The sequence below is a fragment of the Hippichthys cyanospilos genome, chromosome 10 (genome assembly GCF_059441005.1).
Source record: "Hippichthys cyanospilos isolate Australia breed blue-spotted pipefish chromosome 10, RoL_Hcya_1.0, whole genome shotgun sequence".
Classification (NCBI taxonomy): Eukaryota; Metazoa; Chordata; class Actinopteri; order Syngnathiformes; family Syngnathidae; genus Hippichthys; species Hippichthys cyanospilos.
In genome coordinates this window covers 11,306,795-11,326,760 of record NC_142378.1, presented here as the reverse complement: position 1 = coordinate 11,326,760, position 19,966 = coordinate 11,306,795, and the positions used below count along the sequence as shown (strand labels likewise).

Below are 19,966 nucleotides of genomic sequence, written 5' to 3'. Positions count from 1 at the left end.
AAAAAAAGAGATCAATAGCAGTATATTGTAATAATGAAATACAGTACTTGATTTTATAATCGATCTGTTTTTGTTATATAATTCACATTGGTGCTTCATATACAATGAGGCGAAATGTATTAGCATGGGCTTGTAAATTCTCATTACTATCAGTTGTGTGCTCAGTAATTCCAGCACAATATTGGCACAATGTGCCATAAACAACTAAGAGATTAGACACATTTTGAATGAGTTCAAAAGAAAAACTAAAATAACACTTAGTGCGGAGCACACAACTCCACCACTGCTAAATTGTAAAGGAAACAAATGCTGGTTGTGTTTATCCAATATCTAGTTAGTTATCAGACATTTTCTTGGTTCTGGAAGAATAAAATCATGTCAGACTTTTCCATCCGACAGGCAGTGACCTCACTGCCAAGGACATTGCATGCAGCATTTTTTTTCTTCCAGTACATAGAAAAGTGTTCTTCCTTATACAGTTCTATTCCCATGCAATTGTGGGATGTGATGCGGAAAATGTTTTATTATGAAACAGACTCAAAATATGTTCAGTGTGCAGAACGCATTTGAAACGATCAGCTGAGATTGTGTCATTGCAGCATGATTGGAGCGTGGATACAATGAGAAAAATTCCACTAGAAATTGATTGCATGGTGGGGAATCCCCACTGACTACAAGAAGTACACATAAACAAACTTGTTTATAAACTATGTTTCTTTGCACTTGAACTCATATTCAGGCATTTCCAGTTTTCAGACAACCAAGTTATTTTTCATGTACATCACACGTGCTCAAAAGATCACGTAACATGGCACTGTTTTGAACGTGACATGATCAAAAGCAAAAATAAGATGAGGTGTGATTGGTTGTTATGTAAGACTTAAGCACGTATGATGTCATTTTTACTCAACAGCAAGTGGAAACGTGTTTTTAAAGGTGGTAATAGCGCATGAACAATAATTTAGGCATTACATTAATTACATATAAAATATTAGCTTTTTACTGATGAAAATGTCTAAATACGTATTCATACTATCCTTTTATACATCAACTCCATTTATTTAGTTTTAACTAGGCAATAATCACCATGAAATTGTTGATTGTGAATTTTGCTTTCTTGACAATTCCTTTTCAAATTGAGTATTTTTTTGAAATGTGAGCAAAAAAAAAAAAAAAAAAAAAAAAGCTAACTTATTAAAACACTTCTGTACATCATTTAGGCTGCAGTCCTGGTCAGAATGTGTTCCATCTTCTTAGCCTTACCAGGCTAAGATGATGCCATGATTCCCAAGGTCATCATGTTTATGCATGTTTAACCCCTGATAACAATAATGACCTCTTTCAAACCTTCCTTTCCCAACAGATAAGACCGTGTTGGAGCAAAGCAAATAGCACTTTTCTTCAGTCAGAGACTTACATATTACAAGCATATCTTGTGTTGAAGAAAACAATGATTTTTATTAGATAATGAAGTGCTTGTTTTCCAAACAAATGTAACTGGCCGTACAGGAAACAGGCAGTCATCATTTGTGTGTTTGGGTACATTACTAAAAGCCATGCTGTAAGTGTAACTAATGAATGATGCGGATAATTCATAATCAGATTGGTCTGTCACCAAGGACGTTTAAAAATAGACACCAACAAGCACACACACGACAGACTCTATAGTGTGAGATATCAGAGATGTACAGTAAAAATACAACTTGGACAGAGTCCATACCGCTGTCAAATGTAAATGCTATCAGAATGCTTAACAGGCAATTGTTGGTACAGTCTTATCAGATAATTCCACATGGTAAAAAGTACTGTATTTATGGTTTAGAAATGTATGTAAGTGTTTAAAATTAATTTTCATTGCCATTATTCACGTTGTCTACTTCACTTGTCATTTGAATATAACCTTAGTTCACTGATTAACTTGCAGTAATCACATGATTCTACTGCCAAGGTGTGGCATCTATTGAATTCAGTTTCATTTAGCAAACATGGCTTCTTACCCATATGGTTCTAGATCAAATAAGGGATATTTACTGTATCTTTTAATTAAATAAATGCTCAGTGTGTCCTAGGTGCCAGTGTAAACATGAATACCTTGTTCTGCTTATTGGATTCTTCCTTGGTGTATACCATAAAGCTTAAAAATGGTATTACTTGAATCAGGATATTTTACCTATTTTCTTTCTATGACCCTGAGGTCAGTGAAACTTGTTTTGTTGGCATTTTAAATATTGATGTATTCCACTGTTATATTTCCAGTTTTATGAGTCAGTGTCAATATTTGCCGAACATGTCATGTGGCACGTTTCCCGCTATTCGCAGGTCTATTTTCCCTGAATTTTTTGCAAGTTTGACCACGCACAGGCATTATACTTGACTGATTCCCTGTTGTTTTGACACCACCATGTTTACCAATTGCAGGGTAGTATCATTTGATCATTTTAAGCCTAAACTTGATTAAACTTTTATGGCGTTTTCATCATTACCCTTTATTTGCTGGACTAAGAAATTCTCTTTGAAAAAAAATACCGGTATTTCCTGGTTATTAAGGAACACAAATAACAACAAAAATTGAAATTAATGTGTTATTGTTTTTTTTTTTAATAAACATACCTACAATTTTAAAAATATGTTGCCTTCCTTTATTTTTTGTCTGTCCTTATTATGTTAGGTAGTTCAAAAAACTACAATTTGAAAAAAAAAAAATTTATAGACACACAAAGTGTTTTTTTTCATGCATAACATATTAGGTATGCCAACCTTAAGAAGGTTTGATGTGAATTTCATTGCCAAACAAATCTAAAATTTAAAACATTCCAAATTTAGTGTGCCAAACCGATACGGGGGCCATGAATTTGTTCATACTTTTAGAAATTCATACAGTATCCCTCCATGGCATAATGGGGAAAGCAATTGCAGTTGTAGGTGGAAGCCTCACCTTCCCATCCCTGATCATCCAATCACAAATCTAATAGTGGTTGCATTTGTGATAGTCTTAGTAATAGATGTCCGAAAATCATTTACCTTTCATAAAAATAAATACAGTATACTAAGTCAGTCACAGTAAGTTGTCAATATAAAATAAATAAATAAATGAATAAAATAATACGAGGGCAATATTGTGTACCTTTACTATCATGGCCTTGTTTCACAAATATTGATTCATGCGTCATTGATGAGCCGGACATACAGACAATTGCGTTTTTTCCCACGCCACTTTGACAACCACTCTTTGCATCACGTTAACTTCCTTTCGGTGTGACGTGTGATTTCCTCATTTATATGTTCTTGCCAGGCTGAGAGGAAATGACTTATGGACTTTGCCAGATACTTTAAAGGTTGCGTTTTCGTTGTGTCCGTACACTGTCTCTTCTGTTTCCGAACTGCATAGCTGCGTCACTGTATGTTACATTGTGTTGTTACAAATGGTATTACATTTCAGACTTGTGCTTTATTTTGGATTGATACTGTCAGACAACATGTGCGGTCATGTAACACACAAAAAACAAGTGCAATGAAAACATTACTTGCAAGACCAGCATTTTTTATAGTAAGGTGAGTAATACAATTGTCTTCTTATAAACACACAGACACACACACACAAAAATCTTGCTTCACCTCCCAAGTGAACTAATCTAATTTTAGAGACCGCTTATTCTAAATGTTTATTCTTTTCATAGCTTTGGTATGTCCTGGAAACTCACTTGAAATTCAAGACATATATGTTACTCTGCTTTGTGTCTGTCCTCTGTAGCTTTTCCCTGGGACCTGTGAACACAATTCCCTTGACATTACCTTGAAAGGTGTTTGTTTATAAAGTTTTGTGACATGGAGAGAACTCAAAGTCCCTTTAAAATGGAAAATATGTCTTCAGTTTTGCTACATTGCAGGGATGAGTTGTTTACAACATAAATGAATTGCCAAGAATATAAGGTGAGGTCGAAAGAGTGGTTATGTTGTGGGTTCCGTTCCTTCTCCGGCCTTCTTGGATAGAGTTTGCATGTTCTCCCAGTGCCGGCATCGGTTTTCTTTGGGCACTTGGGTTTGCACCCATATTACCAAAAAACATACATTGTAGGTAAATTGGCCACTCCAAATTTCTCTGAGGTGTTTCTGTAAGTGTAAATGGTTGTTTATCTCTGTGTGACCTACAATTGGCTGTCAACCAGGTCAGGGTGTAACCCGCTACTCCCCAAAGACAACTGGGATAGGAGCAACTTGTGAGGACAAGCAGCTAAGAAAATGGACGGATGGATGTATGTATGAATAAGGTATGGTGAAGCTTCAAAATGGGAAAATCAGAATCCACTTAAACCTTGCCAAGCTCAACTAGCACCTGTCAATCAAATCAAATACGGCTTCTACCCCCCTTCCTCAAAAAAAAAAAAAAAGAAGAGAAGAGACATGTCCAAAATCATGTCTGGGATCCAAGCCCGTAGTCAAATTTGAACAGGCTCATAGCTTCTGTCATAATATTAATAATATTTGTCCTGTAGCAGTTGACTAGCATATATAATATACATGCTAAACGCATTTTCACAAGATGGCTATGTCTAGCGTCATGAGTCTGGGCTAATCTCATGTTTCCCAATTACAACATTCCTATCTTCTCTCTCCTTAAAACATTGATTATGACCCAGCATGTGATTTCACGCAGTGATATGAAGGACCATCGTAATTGCCTTTATTAACGCGCATCAAGGATGTCTGATCCATCCTCTGTCTGCGATGTCGTCTGAGCTCTTTGATGGAGATGAATAACAATGGGCAAGTACCAGATGGACTTCAAATGTTGTGTTTGTGTACTCATTCAGGAAAACCACAAAGAGAATGGAAGAAAAAACATGAACGAAAACATTCCCACAAAAATCTAATTTTGCACTAGCATGTGATGTTGCATTGCAGAGATAGATGCTGTTGCCTTCCATGCTGATGTTAAAGCATGATTCCAGATCAGTACCTAATGAATAACTTTATTAATGCATGGTGAAAAATATGTGTATTTAATTAAAATTTGTTCATGCAGCTTCAGTGACATTGCTGGTTTAGTGGGGTCAGGCCTTCTTTTTCTTTTCCACCAACATTGCAGATGGGAGTGCATTTGCTTCTGCTGTGTCACCTGGATGAATTACATAAATGTTTAGCTTCTGTGTCAATGGGCCACTAATGTACTAACAGCGCAATGTCCTTGGTAGTATTGGTGTGAAAGGTATCTAAGGTGTTCTAGTGTTAAGGTCAGCCACAAATATAAAATCTTTCTCAAGGATTTACTGTATCAGTGAACTCTGCCAAATGTTTGCCAAAGTTCAATCCTGAACTGCTCAGATACCAATTATGCAATGTAACGGCTTCTGCAATATATTGGTTTTCATTTATTGTTCATCATCATTTTTGGAACATAATACATCAGGGTTGTAAGAGAAACCTACAGCTTGAATTCATTAAAAAAGACCAATATACATATAATGAATCTGGGTAAATTGATTTGATGTTGCAATGATTGTTTGCTTGAATTGAATAAACCTCAATAGTTTGGCCTTTGGAGTGTGTTTATATGCAGTTATTTGTTAATAAACATGATTTTTTTTATTAACGCTCCAACAACAAAACAAAAACACACTGAGAATAGAAATTGTACTATATGAAACTATGATTTTTCGTCTCTAATATTTATTCTTTTTATTATGTTATTGTATATAATATGCACCAATGAGAGCAGCGCTCCCTATTTTATTGTATATGGCTATACAATGACCATAAAGTTTTTCTACCCTATTCTATTTTTTTTGTTTTTAATAACTACATTGAAGATATATTGAAAGGCATCTTTCATGCTTTCATTGTTGCATTTGCCATAAGTTTATTTTCTATGAAAATGTAAAAATATTTATAAACATGTATCTTTTTTAACATTAACTAAACAAAAAAGCAGAGGAAATCAACTTTTGAAAATTGTTAATGACTTTTTGCAGTGTTTATACAGGTTACAGCTTAGTCTAAAAGAGAAAAAACAATAACCAAGTGCATCAAAGTTATAATGCAATAACGCTTCACATGGCAACACAAAGTCTTTTTCCTGGCATCACCTCATGCCCCCCATAAGAAGGATTGGAATAGTGTCATATTAATATTGTTATGATTAACAATGTTAAAAATCAGCTTTAACATGGAGTTGGTTGATAGCCTTTAGACTTGTTGATTTCACTATAATTTCACAATCATAAGCGCAGTCAATTGATGCTAGCGGCTCTACATCCCCACTAAAGTACAGATTACCTATAATGTATGTATTTATTGATTTATTTCTAGGGTTATTATTTTATGATCCAAAATAAACTTGCCAATGCATATCTGTTTGTTTTCATTAATTATGCATAACGGAAAATTACACTTTTTCCATTTCGGATGTATTATTGGGTTACTGGCAGATAGGTGTTGCCTGTTGCTGTGTCTGTCAGCTTTGCATGGGAAACATTTTTGGCATGATCTTGTGGTCTATTATATTAAACTTCACTATTTTTTTTAATGTTCTTTGGCCAAAGATATTCATGCTTAACGTGGGAGAGCACACACATTTTGCAGTCTGGCTGGGCCCTCATGCTGATGCATATATACCCCACCATGGATGGATAAATAATACTGTGTAGGTTTTGTCACTATAATACTGTTGCTTTTCATTTTAAACATATCTCCAACCCCAAATTGTGAAGCCTTGAAAGTACAGTAGTTGAGCCATACTGCTAGTGCCTGAGTGACCAACACACTACTTCGGCTGACTTGTTAAAAATGCAGATTGAAAAATGGGATGCCATCCTATATAGAAATGTGTGTCCAGGGTGGTGACCAGCTTCCAGAAAAGGTGCCGGCTGTTGTTGCAGTTTATGGTTCTTCCACATGCAACTTGAGGTTTCACATTGAATGAATAAATAATACAGTTGCCAAATTGTTTGTTTTCTAACAAAATCCTTCAGTACAGCAAACAGGAAAAAATGGCAAAATAAGTTGATGGCATTGGCAGAGATTTGGTAAATATTTCATCACACATATTCAGCAATGCTGCTCATCCAATAAACACATGTTCCATACACAAATGGAAACTTTTAATCAAAAACAAAATTAGCAGGTTTATTCCGAATGTTACATGTCTTTTTTATTGTTTAGATTTGCATTGTGGTTTTAATGGGTGTACTTCACTAATTTTATTACAGCACATTGCAACAAGAGTGCATTGCTAACACTTTGATATTATGCAATTCAACACTGCACGACTCCGAACTGCAAACACTTTATTAAAATTACCGCAGTGTTAGTTGACGTAGAATTATTATAATGTATTTGCAAAGTAGTCCGTTAGTTGTTTATTACACACGCACGTGAATGTCGATTAATCTTGATGTTACCCTCGTGATTATCATGCACAAAATTGAATTGGCGTTTCTGTATACACGTGAAAAGTTAACGCCTTGAGTAAATTATTGATTACCAGAGTGCTGGACTCTCATAATAATACAGCGCGTTCCAGATGTCGCTGATTCCCCATATAAGGTAAAATGGGCGGTGTTTCTAGACCAACCGCCCAATTTTGATTGGATAGCTTGTCTGACATGACCGCTTTTTAAGCACCCTTTCTCTATGTTCATTGGTCCGACGGCTTGGTCCGATTTAAGGGCATTATCCTAATCAGCCGTGGTTGACACAAGGAGGGCCGAGGCGGAATCCAAACAAGAACTGCGGGCTTGGTGTGGCGTGGCACTTCGCTTCGACACGAACTGACCGCCGCTGACTGAGAGAAGAATGCTTGAAAACAAGAGAGAGCGGTTGAAAACCTTCCTCCGAAAGATCGACGAGAAGGCCATTGTCAGACTCAAGCACTTCATGAAAGAGAGGTAAGCGGAATGAATGCCAGCTGCCGGAGATGCTAACCATGACCATTTATTATTATTTCATTGATGCCTGCAAAATTCTCGAGTCATAGTAAGAGTCTTTCAGACACCGTATAGCTTGAGAATTTCACATTTGAATTGTCATAGATTTTAAATGCGCCTGAGTTCAAGATACTAATGTGTCTGCTATGCTAACGAGTTAGCCACCTCTGAAGATGCTGAGACCTGTAAATGGAGAATCGTCTGTATGCTGCATTGACCAGATGCACATATAATCGTCATTTTTAGTCTAACCTACGCAACTTCTGCAAAATGTGCGTGCTTAACTTCGCTTCTTTTCCACATTAACCTTGGAAATGTATGAAACCAAATTAATGTGGACTGCAACGTCATAGTAGTGTTTCAGTAAGTGACCACCACCAGTAAGTCTGTCTGTCATCCCTCAGGCTGAGCAATCATGACTTCATCCATCTCGCCACCTTGGTCTATGCACATCAGAAAGGTTGAAACATGTGTAGACACCAGGGAGTAGCACATCTAATTTAATTGTAGTAATACAGTGACGATAAAGGTGATTCTGATTCTAGACCACCTGATTCAGTCAAACACTTACATGTTGCTTCATTAAATGCACATGAACTGTTATCTTCTTCACTAAGTATCTGTAAAAAGGAGGAAAAAACACCTTTAAATAAGAGACTATTGTCTTTGGAGGCATTTGCTTGTGTCATATGTTACACATCTAGGAAATGGATATATTTAGCTCTCATGAGTCTGGTCACAGGTGGTGCGTGCTGTTATGCATTCAGCATGACAGAATGAGCAGCTTGTCATAATAAAATAGCCATTCAGATGTCATTGTGGCTTCCAAATGATGATCATACAATGGTGCTTGATTTTTGCAAGCATTGTTGTACTTCAATTGTGGGATGTGTTCAGGGTTGTGAAGAAGGTCAAGTTAGCAGAAATGTTGAAGGCTTGCCCACAAAGCAGCTGGTCATAGCTCAAGTCATGTGTTGCTCCTCATGACTACTCCTTTGCTCCAGCAAAGTTTAGACAAATTAGCCTGTATTGACTTTGGTCAATATGAACATAGTAAAATAATGATTTTTTTTTCCTAATGCAGAGGAAATCTAATTTAATGTCATGTAATTTTGTGACAGGAGTAGTTCATGTTTCTTTTCAAATTAAGAGCTAATTAATTGAAACATTAAGCTTTTTTGTTGTTGCTATCTCTTCATTTTGTGGTGTTTCACATCATTTATTGTGACACAATAAGATGGGGGGGGGGGGGGGGGGGACTGATCTGATTCCTTGACTGTAAACACTGGCACATTACACTGACTATCATCAAAATGTGTTTCTTTTTCAAAAACATCCACTTGTAGACACTTAAAGTATTTGTGCTTCTAGCCTCCAACAGGAAACAATTTTTTATAAGAAAAGTAGACCACTACTATAGATGGATGTTAAAGATTCAGTGATTATCCCCCCACCTTCTTTTCACTCACGTGTGCGCTCACTGGGAATTTTTTTTGAAGAATGATCACCTCTGTCCGCATTGCCAGTCTACATAGTGGCAATGATGTGAGGCGCTGTGTGTGCAGAGCCACATGACTTTCTCACAAACACACTCTGAGTAATGCATGGCCACACACACATTTTTTTTCAACACACACTCACACACCAGCACACACACTGCATTGTACAGACTGTGGCCTGGCAAACTGCCATTAACTGCATTTTATTTTACTCTAACAAGTAACTCACTTCCCTGCACTTCCTGTCTACTCAGTTGAAGCTCAAAGATTTAGGCTGGCTCCAATGCAAGTCCAAGTGCCCAATTTTGATTTAATGCCAAATATGTTTTTTATTTTCTTCACACTGATGCAACATTTGCAATAATGTGCATGTGCAGATGACCAACTTGTGAGCAGTGTCAATGCTGGGTGCCTGTAAATTCAACATTAATCCCGTCACTAAAACCCAGAATCATACTGTATGTTAGTTGTCTTTAATTTTCTTAGCTCTCCATAGCCACTTATTTGTTATAAATGGAAGCTGAGTAATCATAGAGTTAAAACCAAAAGTGGGTATTTTATGGTCATTGCTCTACTTTACTCTCATCCAGTTTATTTGGGTGTTGACAACCTAGAGAAGCTCTGTCATTTTTCTGTCAGAGTATACCTCAAATACCACATTTTAACATTCAGCAAAAGTTGGATTTTAACAGAACACAACCGTTTGGAAAAGAAGTGTTTTAAAATGTTGGCTATGAGAGCGGCAGCATATGCATTAACTTTAAATTGTATAGCAGACATCAAACATGGCTGATTTCATTCAGGTTTTGGAGTCTGCGGTAGTGGCACCTTTTTTGAACTTGGAATTTTCTTTCCAGAAGATGGCAGTCTCACAAAAAGGGGTGGGGCCACATAGAAAGTACTGTTAATGGTCTGTTGTTAAGTGTTTTGACCCTGCAGGTTTGGTCATATTAGCAAATTAGGGAAATTATTGTTGTGTTACAGTTTCTTTTAGACTAGAGCAAGCAGGAATTCAAGCCTGGACCCCAACCATCTTTTTTTGTATTAATCAGTCTCAGACTTGTTCACTCGCTACTTTGCATTTCAGCCTCTTTGCTTGCATTAGTTCTCTGATGTTTTCAAGTGTTGCTATAAAAAAGACCTTTACTCCCATCGCATTAGTCAATCAATGTGTCTAAGTGCAAAAGGTCTCCCTTTTGGACGTAGGTTAACAGATTAGAGACGGCGTTGGTATGGATAGAGGGGAAGTAATAAACCATCAGAGATCTGTTCCTGAGAACTGTTTTGCGGAAGTTCTGGGAAGGTAAGACGAGAAAATCTCCGAATCACTATCTCTAGTCACTGATTTATATTTATGTGAATGTAGATTTGGTGGTTGGTAATGTTTTTGAAACCATGGCTTGGGACTTGTCTTGAATGATTTTGAACAGACTGCTACTGTACGATGCGGTCGTTAGAGCTTCAATAAGATGTCTCTTTTATGTTGAGCAGTATTTCGATTCACTCAACAGATCAATTGTAAAGTATAAAACGTGATTCACCTCACATGCGCACACACAGCTTTGGTTTGACCAAGTGTCATATATGTAATGTATTTTTACCAGACTTTAAACAAAGCTGACTCAACATGTCGTATTGTAAGGTACTGTGCTTTATCTGGGTAAATGATTGAATGTGTAAATGTTAACTGTTCTAAGCGGAAAAAACTTACAATGCTGTTGTTGCCTGTCAAAAACACTTTTAATAAGTTTAGGATTGTGTAAATGTGCTCTTCTGTGGCGTTTTTATCATCTGTGCAGTAAACTAAGAAACGTAACCGCCCATTTCAGTTTTGAGACAACCTAGAAAAACCTGTAAACTTAAAACCAAAAGCTTCGTAATTGTTTTCATTTAATTCTGAGTCAGGGCGGGATGATAATGAAGTAAGGAGGAGGCAGTGTGTATAATGGTGTCCCGGGCGTTACAAGAAACACTCCCCTTAGGTGGTTCCAGTTAACGGCCTCCTTGAATGTTTGCAGGATGTTTGTCTGTGGACCAGGTGGTTTCAAAAAAGGAAAAGATAAATGGAAGGTCTCTTAGCTGCTAAAACATCTGTATGAGCCGTGCCGACAAGCTGGATCTAGAATGAGCTCACCACTCCCTGCTTTTACTTGCGCACTTAATCCAGTCGGGCATAATGACATGCTCTGCCTCCAGCAATGCACCTATTCCCTTTTTCCTGCGTGAACTTTGCTCCAGTTGTCTGAGGTGATGCAGAACAAGAAACCAATTTGGGTCCCCCTGCAGTGAAAAAGTTTCGTTTTTAGCTGCGTCGTAATTAAATGTTGGTGGCACAGTGTTTAGGATTACCCAAACGCCTGCCAAGAAATGTTTTGGTAATATGATCGTGGATCACCACACCTAGGTAAGGCCTGACTGGCCAGTTTGAGCAGCATACTTTTGCATCTGCTATGCTTTTGCTTGATCACAAGAAGAAATATGTTGCTATTAGAAAGCATGTCAGTGGAAGATTTGCAGGCACTTTTCTGTGAGCACAGCACCGCCTCTGTTTGCATCTGTATATAAGTGCACTTTGTGTTTGTGCTGTGGTATGTGTGCTCTGCTGCTTTCTTTCATGCCCATTTGGCTTCAGGGGGAGTGGTTTGCTTTGACGTCACCCGCTTACGGAGTGTCACACCACCGCAAGCACATACGGTAGTGGCTTCCTCTTTCAGTGCACTCATACAAAAACATAGCACCATGAAGACTGCAATTTTTTTCCTCGGTAGATTATCATTAAACGGACTGCAAATCTAGTTTTTCTTCTTTTTAGAAACAGCATGAAGACAGGGGTACTTTAATATAGATTAGGGTTTTTCTTTTTCTTTTTTGTATTTAAGGAAAAGAAATGCCTACTGTCAGTAGGTATATGAGTTTACGGTCATCGAAGAAGTTCAAGTTTTCCAGGTAAGGTGGATTATATTTGTCCCATGTAGATTGTGTACCATCTTAATTTGTGACCAGCACCTTCTTTTAGCTGTAAAACAGTCTTCAACGTGTCACTCTTGACAACATTGCTTTATTCAATTCTTCAGTCAGATTGACTATTACAGTTTTTGCTTTGTTTTTAAGGGAATTTGCAGTTAATCGCATGTTTTCAGGAGCCTCGGTTTGTCTATCATTTTATGACTTCAAGATGAGTTCTCACATGTACTCCCTTTCCACGTCCTTGCTGTGAACAAATGTGCAGTCATAATCTACATTTACGCAGCCTGTTTCCGTAGCTGAAATATTGTAAAAAAAAAAAAAAAAATACACTCCACCTTTGTCAGTAAACTGTAGCTTGATGTTGTAACAGAGCGATCTCTCATAAGGTGAAAGTAACAATGGTTACGAAATAATTGTTGCGACTTTAGATCCTCGTGTTTGCTGTTACAGGATGCCTTTATTTGCTCAATAATAATGAAACGTGTGTAAGAGGAAATCAAATGGATTCTCATTTGACGAAAACTCCATAAAATTCTCCTTTTTCTTCTATGTCCAGCAGCTACCCGGTCGAGAGCGGTGGTGGCGGAGTGCCAGCCAAATTGAAGAAAAGCAGGAGCACTTTAAGCAAAGACAGCATCAAAAAAGTAGAGGCCAGAAAGACACTGAGTCTGGAAGCCGCTCAATTGGAGATCCAGGAGCAACACAAAACCCTCACCAGACAGTTAGCCATCAGGTAAGAGTCGCTGAACGAATCTCTGCGGAAACGACAGCATACACGATGTGTTAAATCATACGTAGACTGTAACGCGCTTGGCTTGATGTAGCGTCACAATAACTTGAACATGCATCACAAGACCTGAAGCTGTTGGGCGAAGTCATGACACATAATTGCTCTGCTCAGGCTTGCGTGATATGAATGTCATGTGTGATGGCCTCATGATATCTAGGGTGCACAGTGAGGTCATCGACAAAATCATGTGATCACTTTGGGCACTTCATGAATGTCAAATAGCATCGGTTTAAACCAGTCCATCTTTAACAGCAATGACCACATCTTGACTGCTTCATGAGAGTTTGGGAATTCCACGCGGCCAATATTAACATATACTCTCACGTATGCCATATGTCTTCACCAAAGATCTAAATTTGCTGCTGTATTATGTTGCAAACTGGTCAAAATTATGATTTAAACAAAACTATGTTCTGTATATACAGGTCGCAGACTGTTGATGCTGACTGCAGAAGCTTGGAAAGGACTCAGAGCAACAGCACACAAAGTGTAGGTTCACCTTTTGAAGTGCGCGCTTAGAATGTTCCGAGAAGTTGTGCCTCTCCTTGGAGGCATGTGCAAACACAACAGTCACATTCGGAATGCAGCCCAAAACCAGCAAGATGAGCCTTACAACCCTGTGATCACTTTAATTAAACTGGAAAACATTTCTTTCTTTCCTGTTTAACTCGCTATACACTAACTGCTGCACTGGTATTTGTACTGTATTTGTCATGTAGTCTGGAGAGCTCCTCAAACTTATAGTGAGAAGTGGACATTCTTTTGTCTGTTGGGATTTTTAGACCCAACGCAACTTTAAATATACCGTGGAAAAACAACCACAAAATAAATGAGTCTTGAAGTAAATTAAAAATGGACTAACATAGCACCATTTAAAAAAAAAAAAAAAAAAAATATGAATGAATAAATGCCATCTCTTCCTGCTGTGTACGGATTGGCCTGTTAGGGGCAGTGTGTTGCCATACATGCATGAGTTGGTACAATGAGAAGAGCAAAAGAAAAAGATTCGCTTGAGCTTTTAATTTGATTTTCACTGATTGGAAAGAGTATGCGCCTGAGAGTATTGTAGTGTTCTATTACTCCAGTATTTATGTATGGATATATATATTTTTTTTTTTTTTTTTAATTTGCAGGAATACCACTCCCGGAAGCCCATGCTTGTTTCCTATTAGTATGGCGATGATCATGTACACTGACTAGCATTAGGACTGGCAATGGTTTTTAAACGAAGCAAAGTTTGTGTTTAAATATGCGGTTTAATTGTTTTTTGTTGTGTGTTTACCCTTTGCATTCAGGGTACTTTCACAACATCTTGTGCACATGCCAAAGAGTTCAGCACTTTAATTGTTCAAAAATGTTTTAAATATTGGATACAATGTTTTAAACCTTAAATATTTTTCAATTAATTGCCAAGTCTTAGTAGAACAATGTGTGGACCCCCGTCTTCTTCTATCTTGTAGAGCTTCATAAAGCACAACCCAACATTCCACAAGTTGTTTCCAGACATTCCAGAAAGTGAGGACTTGATACATGGTAGGTAAACATGAATACAATAAATGATGACATTTTGAGTGACTTCACTCAAGTTGAACAAACTTGATTTTCTTTTTCTTTCCCAGCATACATCTGTGCCCTGCAAAAGGAAGTGCCCTACCACGGTCGACTGTACATCACTAAAAGCCATGCCTGTTTCCATTCATCCGTTCTGCTCAAGGAAACAAAGGTAGGCTGGCAGCATTTCTAACTACAGTATTGACTTTCCAAATTGCATCCCACAATAAGTTCATATTTCTTTGCCAATTTTAACAAAATCTAATTGTTTAGTCTAATTGCAAGTCTATTCCTTTATCAGTGCTTCATTATTACTGCCCTTATTGCGCCATTACTGTGTTTGTTTGTTTGTTTTTTGTTTTATCGCCCATTTTATTATTAGCTCGATTATGGTATGTAATTATGGTATGTAATTGTAGAATTTCATTGTGTGATATTACTATGCATTTGACAATAAAACTCTTGAATTTTGTTTTCCGTTGATGCCGTTCCAGGTAGTGATCCCCGTATCCGGTATCCACATTGTCAAAAAGCAGAACACTGCTTTGCTGGTACCAAACGCCTTGTCAATCCGAACCACAGGGGGAGAAAAGGTTAGTTTTCTTCTCCCGGCCGCCAGCGCTCGTAATCATGTTTGTCTGCCGGACAAGTGGCTCATGTTCTGTCTGCCTTGTTCTGTTCCCTCCTGATGTTCAGTTCCTGTTTGTCTCGCTGCGAAACCGAGAAGCTTGTTATCAGCTGCTGCACTCGGTCTGTCCTCAGCTTGAGGTGAGTGCTCCAGGATGCCCTAATACTCTTAGTTGCAAGTTTCTCAAACTGTAGCTACAAGTAGTGTGAATATTTTTGTTGTTTTTGTACAGGACCACAGCACCAACAGTAGTCCAGTCATCTCTTCTGCTGAGCAGAGCTTTGACAAGAACAAATTTGTGGTAAGTTTACTTTCTACGCCTGCTGCTTGGTACGTTGTGAACACCTAAAAAAAAGTTAATTCAATCACTTCATGTCTCCTTTTTCTTCATTAAACTCATAGTTTGCATGTTAGCAACTATGTCCCGCTCAATCAACTCATTATCTTTGTGTCCCTTCATGACAGAACTCGAGCCAGTCCAGTCTGGATATCAGCCTTGACCATTTCGACGGATCTGAGTTTCAGTCAGTACAGGACCAACCTCAACACAGCACACACAAAGGTGAGAGTTCAACCAAATGTGTTATTTTGATGTAGTTTATGGAACCAGGAATATGACACAGAAATCTTTGTAAAAATCAAATGAAGCATTCTGGACAAATTGAGCATTTTTTGTGTGGGGAAGGGAAGTGGTATTTTTGGGGAATGCTTCTGTATTAAAATTTTGAATATTTGACAGTTTTCAAATTAGAGTGAATCGGCTTCCTCAAAATTTTTCCACATTGTCCTGACTTCTTTCATATTGGCTTGTACTCTGGGAACCCCTTCTCAGTTTGCCTGTCAAGATTCAGTTAAAAATATCTACAAATTTTCCAGGGTAGGCAAAAATTCTAAACGTCGAAACTAGTCTGCTTTCAAACACTGACATTTTCCCAAATAAGATTGAAATAGAGAAAATGGATTACTGTTGGCAAGCATTTTTGGGTCATTTAAATTGTTATTTTTGATTTATCATTGGCCATTTTGAAAAGCCTTAGAAGTACTCATTCTGTGGTTTTTTTTTTTTATGTATTTTTTAAGAAATTTGCTTAAAGGAATGCTGGCCTTGACATTGATGAGAAGAGGGAAAGCCAGCAATCCATATCCTGCCTAACTTGAGCATGTCAATATAATCATTGATCTCTTTGTCTGCAGAGACAGCACTACCTAATGGAAAAGGATCTACTTTCAAGAGCCTGCTTGCACAGCAGAGTGACAGCTCATCTTCAGAGGATGACCTGCCTGTTTCAGGTATCAAAAACATATGCCTGGTTAACTGCCAGTCCCTTACTTGAGAGGATCAAATTGTACAGTATGTTTGTTCCATTCGTGCAGATGTTATTTCTTAATATATTTTTTCTAATATTTGCTAAATGCACAGTCGTAGCTTTATGTATGTGTTTGAATGCTGTCGAATAAATGATGCATGTGAGCCAAAATTAGGTGCGGCCTGCCAACGCGACATTGACATTAATGCCCGTCCTTGCATGTTTGCTTCCTCCCCTCAGCTCCAGGTGGCTGGTGGCTTTGGAATGTGACGGAGAAGGCCAAGTCTCTGCTGGTTCAGAGAGAGGCCAGCACCCTCAACACGCTGCTCTTCATCTACTTGATTCTGTAAGTCGCTTTGTCTCTACTCCCTACAGATACATGGGCTTCCTGTGATAAGATGAAGCTACATCACCCCCTAAAGGCTTCCATTATAGGAACTGTTAGTTCAAAGTCAAGTGCTTGTATCATTTGTCATGGCGAGCAGTTGATCAAAAGTTCTGTTTTCCACACAGCACTTCTAAGGAATTATTATGCCCGCATACAGTAGTTGGGTGTGACTGTTTGTTTTAACGTGCCTCTTTTCGTCAGGGTGGTGGTTCTGCTGCTTTCCTCCGGCTACATTGGCTTACGTATCGTGGCCCTGGAGGAACAACTGACGTCTCTTGGTGCTTTGCCTGAGTTCAGCCTACACAGCGGGTAAGTTGCTGTCGCAGCCGACCACAAAGCAAATGAAGTGTGCAACACACATTGGCCTTCAGCCGCACTCTAATGCGTTAAGTCACTGTTAAGCAAACTGCACGTTAGCGAAAAAAAAAAAAGTCTCAGAGGAGACCAAAAGCATTTCTCAGAAATTGCAAATGCTCTGAGATTTTTTAGCTAAGCTAAAATGACAAATACGTCACAATTGCAGGCCTTTCTTGGAAGCCTTTTTGACCTTCTTTTATTCATTCATTCAAGTCCTTTTTAAAGTACCCATTTGGAAATTACCAGTAAACTGAGGGGAGTGTTCTAAACCTTACATTTTGACTCATGTATGAGGAAATAAATTGGAAGGTTTAGTGCCTCTGGCAAGTCACCTCCATGCATTTTACTTAACATGTACAGTGTCATGTAAAAATGAGTCAGATGTTAATGCAATAATAATGTAACAATGTGGTGAAATTCCTGCATGCTTGGTTGCGTACATTTTCCACTGTACCTCACTCACGCCATTTCCTCTTCATCAGGTACCGCCAAGACACATAACACTCAGCCACAAATGGAGAGCGAAGAAGGGCTGACTCGTGACTTCCGACAGAAGACATTTCACACGCGCCGACCCGGCGCCCAAGACGCGTCAAAAGAAAAGTGGCCAATCGGTGCAACTTCCAAGACGGCTTTTTAATTTGGAAGGGCTAAGCTTGCAGTAGTTAAACGGGGGAAGAAAAAAAAAAGATGCCACCACTTAGTCACACATAGCCAAGCCAAAGCGCATGTACATCCTGCCTGGTTGCAGCGAGTCATGCCGTGTGGACCAAAGCCTAGCTTGGAGTACGCGCGACCCACTGTTCCACGTCATCTCCCTTCTCCTTCAGCATGCTGTCTGAACAGGGCTACACTTATTAGCATTAGCCAGCTGTTGTGCTCACCAGCACGCCTCAGCACCGCAGACGTCGCGCTGCCATTAGCCAAAGATGTGCACGTCTTTCTGCATGACGTACGCCCTTCACCCTTCCTTCCATCTTTGCAGCAGTACATGTCCACCTTCTTGGAAACTTGGGTACCTCTCTTTTTGAATGTCTTCTTTTCCTAACCTGCCGTGGGCTTAATCGATGATGATCATCAACCCACAATCTTCTCCTCTCTTGCTCTGTCTCTATCCCTTGCTCTTCTTTGAAGTGATTTAACAAGTTTAATGATCAGTGCTCAGAGGTTGACCTACATAATCAATGCATTTGTGGTTGACGGCAAAGTTGGACAACATGTCTTCATGTGTTGCCAGGAGAGTTTTTTGGACAAAGTAGCCTTTTCACATTTCTAGTCAAGTTCAGGTTTCTTTTTTTAAAAGTCGCACCAATGATGTATTGCTCATTTTCATGTGTGTCTGCATTAAGGACACGTGTCTGACTACAATTTGTCCCTCGTTTCAATGCAGGACAATTCAAAACCACACTTTTTGATAAAGGTCCAAGTTTCAACTACACGAGATAGCTCCACAAATTTCAAACTATCAGTTTAGTATTATGCATGGCAAAAAAAAATGTGTTTTATTTCTGTGTGCTGTTTTTTTTAAATCACACTTTTGTGCAGAAGAAAATGTGTTGAAGGAAGGAAAAAAAAAAAGAAAAAAAAACTAAGATGTGAGTGAATGGAGTGAGTGCACTTTACCAAATGTGTTGTGCCTGTCACAATCCAACACAGCGTGTTTGGATTGAGTAGAAATGGCAAAAAAGTTGTCGTTTCGGGTCTTTGTCGGACGGTGCTAAGACCTTTGTTTTCCTTCTTTCAAAGTGTATTCACTCAGGGCCGGTGGTCACGACCCACCAGGTAGATATTCCTTTGTCATTTCAAAGTCTAATGCTTGTCCTGGCTTGGGTGCTTCTCTATGGTCCCTTTGAGAGAGAGAGAGAGATCACCGCTTGACTTAATTTGACTTGTCTTTATTGCTTGACTTGATTATTCCTCAGTAAGAGCTTCTCCCACCTGCCTGATGGTGCGCGCGCACACACTGTGGAAGCTCTCCTTTTCCAACAAGGAGTTTGCTGCATCGGACTCGCAGTACTGTCAGTCTCCCACTAGGGGGTAGCACACGCACACAGCCACTGCCCTCAAGCGTACCTGATGCAAAAATCCTAGAGGGTAGCGTTTGTGTAGTTTTGCACTATTCAAAGTGTAAATTTTGTAACAATTGTTAAAAGTCCTTAATTATACCATGGCCCTATATATATATATATATTTATTTGCATTCTGTGTAATTCAAAGTAGTCTCTGTGAGATGACTTTGCTATTGTTGAAAATAAATCAAATATTGCGAAGAATTACAGTCTCTGTTGTTTTTTTCTTTTGAAATGAAATTACACTACTGTACACAGTCAAAATGCTTTACTGTACACTTTTTTTTTTTTTTTACAATAGTTATTTTAAGGATTCATCGGCATAATCGGTGTGGAATTAAAATTGCCCAAATGGTCGTTTAATTTAAAGTAAAGCATTCTTTTAAAAACAGTTACTGTTTTTTTTCCTGAAACTTTTTTTTTTTTTTTTTTTTTTTTTTTAATGGAAACAATGTAGACTTTAAAAAGAAAACATAGTGCATAGCAAG

At 38.4% G+C, this 19,966-nt stretch overlaps 1 protein-coding gene across 4 annotated transcripts; it reads left to right on the top strand.

Moving 5' to 3' along the window:
* The first annotated feature begins 7,678 nt into the window (after positions 1-7,678).
* On the top strand, positions 7,679-19,682 carry LOC148417072 (GRAM domain-containing protein 2B). Of its 4 annotated transcripts, none has more exons than XM_088426551.1 (13): positions 7,679-7,883; positions 12,948-13,121; positions 13,604-13,667; positions 14,639-14,711; positions 14,798-14,901; positions 15,224-15,322; positions 15,426-15,497; positions 15,590-15,658; positions 15,823-15,919; positions 16,552-16,647; positions 16,905-17,010; positions 17,254-17,361; positions 17,892-19,682. In XM_088426551.1, exons 1-13 carry the CDS (start codon positions 7,792-7,794, stop codon positions 17,908-17,910), a joined length of 1,173 nt encoding a protein of 390 aa, XP_088282677.1. In that variant the 5' UTR covers positions 7,679-7,791; the 3' UTR covers positions 17,911-19,682. The 4 variants fall into 4 exon arrangements, with proteins under 4 accessions (XP_088282677.1, XP_088282676.1, XP_088282679.1 ...); XM_088426550.1 differs by having other exon boundaries at positions 12,945-13,121; XM_088426553.1 differs by lacking the exon at positions 7,679-7,883 and adding an exon at positions 12,111-12,367.
* The last annotated feature ends 284 nt before the right edge of the window (positions 19,683-19,966 follow it).

Excerpts from the sequence above, each read along its gene's own strand:
- LOC148417072 (XM_088426550.1), top strand. The coding sequence starts at position 7,792 with ATGCTTGAAAACAAGAGAGAGCGGTTGAAAACCTTCCTCCGAAAGATC. Across the intron at positions 13,668-14,638 it reads AGAGCAACAGCACACAAAGT|AGCTTCATAAAGCACAACCC; the intron begins GTAGGTTCACCT and ends TCTATCTTGTAG. Across the intron at positions 15,323-15,425 it reads GAACCACAGGGGGAGAAAAG|TTCCTGTTTGTCTCGCTGCG; the intron begins GTTAGTTTTCTT and ends CCTGATGTTCAG.